The 8,932-nt window shown below is 41.4% G+C and overlaps 1 protein-coding gene and 1 long non-coding RNA gene across 3 annotated transcripts in view; one reads left to right on the forward strand and one right to left on the reverse strand.

Moving 5' to 3' along the window:
• Positions 1–4,081, forward strand: part of CCDC191 (coiled-coil domain containing 191) — a 79,160-nt gene extending 75,079 nt beyond the window's left edge. For both annotated transcript variants that reach the window (XM_014545386.1, XM_014545387.1), the window contains 3 exons: positions 1,754–1,906; positions 2,426–2,571; positions 3,738–4,081. In XM_014545386.1, coding sequence (XP_014400872.1) covers positions 1,754–1,906; positions 2,426–2,571; positions 3,738–3,882 — 444 coding nt within the window. In that variant the 3' untranslated portion in view covers positions 3,883–4,081. The remainder of the gene's footprint in view (positions 1–1,753; positions 1,907–2,425; positions 2,572–3,737) is intronic.
• A 1,661-nt stretch (positions 4,082–5,742) lies between these two features.
• On the reverse strand, positions 5,743–6,340 carry LOC106727329. The gene is made up of 2 exons (XR_001363497.1): positions 6,140–6,340; positions 5,743–6,051 (listed from the first exon to the last, which is right to left on the reverse strand). It is a non-coding gene; the product is annotated as an uncharacterized LOC106727329 (long non-coding RNA).
• Between the last annotated feature and the right edge of the window lie 2,592 nt (positions 6,341–8,932).

Raw genomic sequence — 8,932 nt, forward strand, 5'->3', positions numbered from 1 at the left:
GGAGACATATATAATACTCTTTGTAATACTTTAAGCAATAAAACAATTTTAAAAAAATAAAAAATTAACTTCCATGACAACTGTATTTTTAAATAAGGTTTATTGGTCCAAAATGCTAGCCAAAAGCAGCATAGACTCTAATCTAAATCACCAGGAGCATGGCTGAGCAGAACAGTGTGCCCATGGTCTCAGAGTCTTGCAAGTATTTCTGTACATGGAGCAGAGGGAAGGTGGAAGAAAGGTAATCTGAAAGAATTTTCATTAGCTGCAGGCAAAGAAGGGGGAGAAGGGGGAGCGGGACCAGCATAGAGAAATGTTCCCTCCTGTAGATTGGCTGTGGGCAAGTCTGGAGAGTGCACGCATGTGCAAACAAGCCGAGGCTCCTGGAGTTAGTCAGTGGTTCTCAACCTTGGCTGCACATTAGAATCACCTGGGAATCGTTTTAAAATCCTGATTTCTGGGCCTCATCCTCTGGAAATTCTGTTTCTTTGTTATGGGGTGGGGCCACAACATTAGTAACAAAGAAACAGAATTTCCGGAGGATGAGGCCCAGAAATCAGGATTTTAAAACGATTCCCAGGTGATTCTAATGTGCAGCCAAGGTTGAGAACCACTGAGTTAGGTGGTGCCTGGTAGAAATAACCTGTGGAAATAGCCACCTGGAAGTTAACCTGAAGCTCCAACAGGCAATGGGAGGAATGTGAGCAGTCATTAACAGGCTAACAGTTCTGTCTTTCACTTCCCGGTCACTGTAATTTAATTTAGACATTTCAGAATTTTCTCTTTCTCATGCTATATTCCACTTATTCCAACAACCATTTTTAGAACTTCTAAGGAGCCTTCTGAGAATCGTTTTCTTTCTGGTTGTTTCCGTTTTCCCAGAGGATGAGAAGGGAGGGGAGGAGGCTATGGTTTCTGGCTGCCCTTGCCTTTTGGTCCCCAGACGGAAATCAGGACAGGCAGCATCTCAGGTGCCACAGAGACCTCTTGTAATGCTCATTTTGACCAAGAAGTATGACTGCCAAGAGTTTGGTTTGGGTCAATCACATTCATAATGCTGGGTGGCTAGACAGGCTTAGAAAAATATGTAATTGGAGAGAACAAAGGGGGAAGGATTTTTTCCTCTTACCTCTTGAAAGAATATAACACTTCCTTTTTAAAATCTATAAACTGAGTTGTATGTTTATTTTGAAAGAATTTTGCTCTGACCTTTTAAGTTGGTAAGACATTAAATTATTCATCGTGTTATTTTTCTATCAGATGGTTTTGTGGTTTATTGATAATGTCTAAATTTCAGGGCTGGTGACAGCTCATTCTACAAAACTAATTGAAAGTATTGGCATTTCCTCAATTAGACAGTGGTTAAGTACATAAAAAAGAGAGGTTTGTTATGGAGTTGCTGTCTGAGCTCCAACAGAACAAACTGAGAACATTGCCAGCCACCCACTTCAAAACTCGGTGCAAGCAAGCGAAATAATGGCTTTGGAGGCTGTTTATTCCATTTTCCTGATAACCAGCCAGTCACTGTGGTCTTCAGGGAGTCAGCACTGAAAGGCTATGCATGCGATGAATCTAAAACCCCCATAAAATAGAGTCAGTAGTCAAAGCTTTAGGGACATAGGCTGAATGTCCTTAAGATATTCTCTCTACATGTGGTTTGAAGCATCATTTGCCAAGGGAATGAATGTGTGTTTCCTTAAGTGATCTACAATACAAGGAATAATTTCCTTCTCTTATTTATAAAACGATCCAGGTGGCCGAAGAACATCATTCTTTGGCCCTACAGAGGAAATGCCTGCTGAGCTGGTTCCGTTGCAGTCAGGAGAGCCTGGCTAGGAAGACGGCCTGGGCCGATCAATGTTATTCCCAAACGTTGCTTAGGAGAGTCCTCCGGAGCTGGCAGCGGGTAAGGCACAGGAAGGGAGCTTTGAATACGTCTCTCCTTAATCCGTGTAAGAAAATTAGATGCAATCCAGAATGTCCAGTCATTGTTTTTTCAAGAACACTATAAAATAGTCAATCTAATGCATTGCTTAGAAATGAATGTGGAAATGTCAAATTAACTTTTTGTTAATATAAACTCTTAAGCCTATTTCTTTTCACACTGTTCATCTCTATAAATTGTGTGTCATTATATCAACTTTTGATTTTATACTTGTTTCTTATCCCATAATTGCTCAAGTGATTTTACTAGAAATATACCCCCTTGATATTGTTACTGTTTCCCCCCTCTGGTTCCATTATCTCCTTCAGACATTACAGAGGCTGTTTGCTTGGCTGCCACATTTTCTCTTTATGCCTCCAGTGTCCTTTGTTACTTTGTCTTGTGTTTGTTTCTATTCTTTCTCTTTTGTACTGTTTATTTGCTCTAATTCTTTGTCTGTGACATTATTTGACTCATTTCTGTTCCTTTCCTCATCCCCAGTACCTGACTGACCTGGAGGAAGAAGTACAAACACTGTGTATGCATTTTCTTCAAAAGAAGATTTGCAGGGCCTGGCTTAACATGGTCAGGGAGGCCCGGATCGATTCTCAGAGCAAGCACAAGATTGCCGTGGAGCACAGTGACAGGTGAGGGTCTGATCTCTGAGGAAAGTCACTCTTTGACTGCATAATTGCCCTGCAATATATTCTGTACCTGGAACATGTCCAGAAAGAGGAAGTGGGGGCTAGGAGAGCTGGGCATTCAGCGATACCAGCAGAGGTGTTCCAGCTCACCCACTGACTCGGTGATGAAAACAAGATAGTAACCACCCCCCTGGGACTCCAGGGCCCCGTCTTTAAAATGAGGAGGGTGCCCGTCTTCTCTGCTTCACAGGGACTGGCAGGAGAATAAAATTATGAGAAGTACATGAACACACTTAAGCAAATGTATGTATTCTTTATGTCACATAAGTTTGTAAGTTCAATTTTTTAACATTATTGTGAAATATAACACTAATACAGAAAAATGCTTAAGTCATGCAAGTCCAGCTTAAAGAATTACTATAAAGGGGACATCCATGTCATCACCACTGAGGTCCAGAAGTAGGACACTGCTGGCCCGCAGAGTCCCACTGGCTTCTGCCCAAGGGCCAGCCCTTCCTCCTCAAGGTGAACTACTCCTGAGCTTTGTGCGGAGCATGTCCTTGCCTTTGTGTTTCTTCACTTTTGCCTTCCAAGCATGCAGCCTTCAAGGCTATATAGTTTAGTTTTGCCTGGTTTGGAATTTTATGTAATTCAGATCACACAGTATGCCATATTAATGTTTGTAATACAGCGATGTCTTATTTAATCTAAATTTCTTGAGGAATAAGGTGTAAGTTTTCCTTCGTTTTGTGTGATTTTAAGCATTTTGGATAGAAATGCCCTAAATTTTATTACGCCCTTCCCTTTGAGAGGAAACAAATGGTCTGTCCTTCTTTGGTGACTGGGTGTCTGTCATTTCCTATGAGCTTAATGTGGCAGATGCCTCCACGTTCTGTGGTGTACAGATTGTTGTGTAGGCACAGGAGTGTCACCTCCTCGCACAGGCCTTCCCTGGCCACCTAAGGGAAAGTAAAAATAACCTGTTGGTCACTCCCATCCACTTCTGTGGCTTTCTTTTCTTTACAGCATTTCTCAGCCTGAATTCCAGTTGTGATGTACATACCTTATTAATATGTTTTATTCACATAAGGATTATTCTTACATGTACTTCAGATGGAAAGTCAACTTTTCCTTAATATTTTACATTTTTCCCCTTTTTATTCTTAAAGGAGGATTCTCTGGATCACATTTCAGACATGGAAGAAGTTTGCAAAATTTATGAAAGAGGAAAGATTAAGAGAAGAAAGGCGAGAGCAACTCCGTAAGAAGGTAGCTGAAATCCTTCCGGACTTCCAGGCGCTGGCCCCACCGTGACTCTGGTTGTCCAGCGTCAGATACCTGCCCTCGTGTAAGAGTCCTTGGTGTCCAGGGAACACAAGCCAGTGCCGTGCGTAGGATGGAGTGCCCATGGCCCATACAGGTCTGTGAGCACCACCCACCCACATGCACAGGCATCTACATGGTTGTTCTGTCAGGTATTCCTTGGATTAAAGGACTTCTTTTTGAGTTTGTACTTCCTTCTTTTATTTCTCTTGGGTTGCTAATCAGTTCACTAAAGCATTTATCCCAGCAGGATCAGCCACAGGAACTGTTCCTGTTCCACTGTTCAAATGCAGCGTCTGTATTTTTAGCATCATAAACTTTAAAAAGGACGTGTTTGCTTGCCTGAGCTTGTGGAGGAAAATGTCCTTATAGCTTAACGTGAGTTGTTAGCAAATGTAACTTTAGTTAAGAAGAAATTAAAAGTAGTGAGCACTTAGAAAAGGAGTCATATGTGGCCAGGCACCTAGTTAGTACCTTAGCATCCGCAACAAGCATTCTGCCGGCCTCTGTCCTTTCTGCCCACCCCTAATGGAAAGCCACGCATCAAAGGTAGTCTTTGCAGTGCTGCAATGGATAACAGCGTATCCTAATTTCAGAGAAAGTGGGGCACCGAACACATTTTTCTTCAGTGCACCTTGATAAGCAGGAAGGGAAGTCCAGCAATTTGTTAAAATATCTGGTCATGCTCCCAATTGCTACCTCTAAATAATATTTGATCTGCTTCTAGACCTCAATTTGATCTATATATCAAGATGTTTATCTTTCATTCAAAGAATGTTTTAATCTTTAAGGTGCTAAATAAAGACATTCCCTTCTGTGAACTGAATTATCTGCTAGAATTTTTTTTTCATTACAAAACACATTTATTACAACAAATTCAAGTAGTAGATAAAAGCACAGAGTAAAATGAGAAAGTCCCTTGCACCCTGAGGTAACTGTTATTTGGTAGGTTGAAAATATGAGTTGGTAAAGTAAAATTCTGTCAACATCTTACTTCTTCGAAGGGATACCTAGCTATAGCTATACCACCTGCAAAATGATTCTGTTCTTCTCTGTGGAAGATGTGTGACTTACTCATCTTAGGGTGTGACAAAACACCCTAAATCAAACTTTATTTCTTCTACAATATCCCTGTCTCCATAGTTATCCTCTAAAAACTTTTTAAGACTGATGGCCACCAAAGAAAATGGGAATAAAAGTAACTCATATTTAATCTCTTTCCATCTAAATCATTGTTTTCTTAACTGTAGTAAGTTATAGAATATTGGCTTATATTAGCACCCAAGCCTATACATAAAGGTGAAGCCCTTAAGTAAGCATGCAAGGTTTCACCCGTACAGCTTAAGTTTTCTCTCTTAAACTCTCTTTTATTTTTATTTCACCTCAAGCATCATTTAGAAATTGAGTCTTTAGCAACTCATATTCTGATTGAGCCAGCAAGAACGTTTTACCTACTTATAGAACCTTCTAAGTAGACACAGGAAAACAAATTAGTAAATGACCTATGTTTCTGGCTGGGCTATCTGTGTGTGTGTGTGTATATAAAACCTGAAACCATGGGTGTGTGCCCTGACTGGGAATTGAACCTACAGCCTTTGGTGTATGAGACAACACTTCAACCAACTGAGCCACACCAGCCAGGCCTTGCTGGGCTATCTTAAAAATATGATTTGAAATTTTACTGCTAACAAAATGCCCAATAAGCAGTATCCCTGGCCTACAAAACTGGAAAAGTAACCACCAGGAATATGATAGTTTTAGGTCCACAGGCTGGGACCTAAAGCTACATGGCAGGCTTCTCTTAAAGCAAAGGAGTTCAGGAGGCACACGAAGAAACACCAACTAGTCTCCTTAAATAAAGCACTTTATTTCCCATTTAAATAACTTGGTCACAAAAAATAATAACTTGGTCACAGTACATTATTTTACATAAATGGCAGTAATTTTTTCAAATCTCCATTTGAAAGGCCTTGTGTCTGAGTCCAAGGTGATAGGATGAAGACAAGGATAAAAACAGTGCAAAATGTGTAGCCCACAGCTTCGAGAGTTGGCTTAAGAAATCCCCTTTAATGTTGCTGGGCAAGTTACATTAAATATTAAGTTTAATATTAAACAAACATACCTGGGTTTCCTTTAGTCGATAACATCAGACCCAGAAACCTAATCAACTGAAAAGGCTCAAAAGCCCTAACTGAAACCGTCACATCACCCGAACCACAGATCACAAAATAACATCAGACTCAGAAACCTAATCAACTGAAAAGGCTCAGAAGCCCTAACAACTGAAACCGTCACATCACCCGAACCACAGATCACAACGAGTTGAGCTTCACGCAAGTTCTATTACCTGCATCTAGTCAGTGACCCCACCTGAAGAAGTGCAGGATTTTATTTGTGTCAGTAACTAGAATAGATCTGGTTTTCAAGCTTTGCCTTTAACGCAGGGGTGGGGAACGTCGTCTGGCCCGGCCGTATAAGGCCTGAGAAATCATTTGGTCTGACCCTGCCAAGGCAACTGCAGGCGGGACTCAAAATTCAATAAATCTAGGAGCTTTTTTCATAGCAACATACACTTATATTAAGTGAATTCTATTAAGCGAATGATGTTATGAATATCCAAATGGCCCTTGGCAGAAAAAAGGTTCCCCACCCCTGCTTTAAAGCGTGAATTTCCTAGAAGTGGAAGGTGACATCAGGAAGACTGGAGTAGTAATGAGTCCCAAGCCCCGCTCGAAAACAGCCACAACCTCTAGGAAATGTGTCTTCATTAAGCACTAGGTCTTTGGCCTGCTGCTGCTGCTGCTGCAGTGAGACACTTAGTGCCCACTGAAGTGGGATAATTGTCCATTAGCAACGGGACCACATTTAGCTGATTGTACAAAAAGTTGCTATTAGTCACAGCAAACATTTACAAGAGCACACTGGATTTTTCTCCAGCATTAAGCCAAGCACAGCTCTCTCCTCGCCCTGCAGCACCTCCGCAATGTTTAATATAAAATGGCACGCTTGTCAAGCTCCTGATGTGAAAACCAGATTCCAAACAGGTGCCTCAAGCAAAAGTCTCTCTCATCCATTGCTTATTTGAGGAAATTCTCTTTTATAAAGCAGGGTACCAATATACGGCTAAAATAAAGTCAAGTCATAAACCTGCTTGCCTAGGTTAGAGAGACCCTTAAACCTAATAAAACATTAATTTTTAAACATCCTAGTTAAAACTGTGCTCCTATGTCATATTTTTGCTTACATTAATTGAGTTTTATCATAAAAGTCTAGTGTCCTACCCAATGGAAATATATGCTATTAAGCAGATGGTCAGTATTACAAAGAACCTTGTGTACATTAATTGAGTTTTATAATAAAAGTCTAGTGTCCTCCTACCCAATGGAAATATACGCTATTAAGCAGATGGTCAGTATTACAAAGAACCTTGTATTTTCTGGCAGTGGAAAATTCTAGTATAGAAAATTTTCTCTTGCTAAAAATATTCGAAGTACCAAGAACTATTGCATAAGAGAAAGTTTGTAGCAGTCTTTCTGCTAGGCAGATGGTACAGTGGAAGACGACAATTACTTCATTCACCGAAGGGAAACATTACTTGGATAGCACAGGTTTACCATATGCTACACAGAGACACATAGGGGACTGAGGTGAGACAAGCGCACAGTGTCCCTGAAACACACTCATGGCTCAATGAGCAGCATCAGAGAAACCTACCCAAGAGGTGTTGTTAACAGTGAGTTAACAACATGCTCTGGGGTGTCACAAGAATCATTTTAAATATTGAAGGACTGCCCGACCAGCATGGCTCAGTGGTTGAGCATCAACCTATGAACCAAGAGTTTCTCATTCGATTCCCAGTCAGGGCACATGCCCGGGTTGCAGGTTCAATCTCCAGTAGGGGATGTGAAAGAGGCAGCCAATCAATGATTCTCTCTCATCATAGATGTTTCTATCTATGTATCTCTCTCCCTTCCTCTCTGAAATCAATAAAAATATTTTTTAAAGAAAAAAATATATTGAAGGATTTTTTTTCCTTTTATGCAATTCTGGCCCTTAACGATTTCTCCGCAGAATCTTTCAAATGGGCTCTTTTCTCTTCCCCAGGAATAGCACATCCGGCATGACAATAATGCTGATTAGAATATAGATCATTTCCTAAGCTCCACATCCAGTGTGTTTATTAACAGAGGCTGAGCATGTGACGGGGAGAGAAGGGGGCCAACCTGTCTGGAATTATGTTGAGGGTGGCTTGCTCCTATGGCCACAAGACTGCTGGTGTATAGGTTTGCAGGCAGTATCCCATGGCCACCGCCACCAAATGTTTCTCTGGGACTCATCTGTTCACAGAGGCTTTGTCCTTTAAAGGGCAAAATCCCTCCAATAGTTTCAGAGGATAAAAAGCGTTAAAAATCTAGGAGTCCAGGCCAACGATGTCCCAAAGCCCACAGAGCACTGCTCATGGAGAGCCGTTTATTTGCTCTCCTTCTGGCACAAATACTTCAGTAGACTTTCACCCCCACAGAACCACTGAGCTTGTCAAAGGTTTGGGCTTTCTTCTGTAAACTGCCAGTCATGACGTTCTCAGGGAATTTAAAACAAGCCTTTTCTTGTGTTTGTTAATCCTCTCGGAGGATATTTTTTCCATTGGTTTTTAGAGAGAGTGGAAGAGACAGAAACATCTATGTGAGAGAGAAACATCAACTGGTTGCCTCCTGTACAACCCTAACCGGATAGAGCCTGCAACCAGAGTATGTGCCATTGACTGGAATCGAGCCTGGGACCCTTCAGTCTGTGGTCCGACGCTCTATCCACTGAGCCAAACCAGCTAGGGAAAAAAAAGCCTTTTAATTTCAATAAGCCAGAACAATACACAAGGAGTCCTTATCCTAGGGAGGGACACTGACTTGCCCCATCCAGGTAACATGGGTATCTACATAATAAACTAGTGGCCTGGTGCACAAAATTCATGCACTGGGGGAGGGGGGTGTCCCTCAGCCCGACCTGCACCCTCTCCAATTTTGGGACCCCTCAGGAGAAAACC

The sequence above is a fragment of the Myotis brandtii genome, unplaced genomic scaffold, assembly GCF_000412655.1.
Source record: "Myotis brandtii unplaced genomic scaffold, ASM41265v1 scaffold406, whole genome shotgun sequence".
Classification (NCBI taxonomy): domain Eukaryota; kingdom Metazoa; phylum Chordata; class Mammalia; order Chiroptera; family Vespertilionidae; genus Myotis; species Myotis brandtii.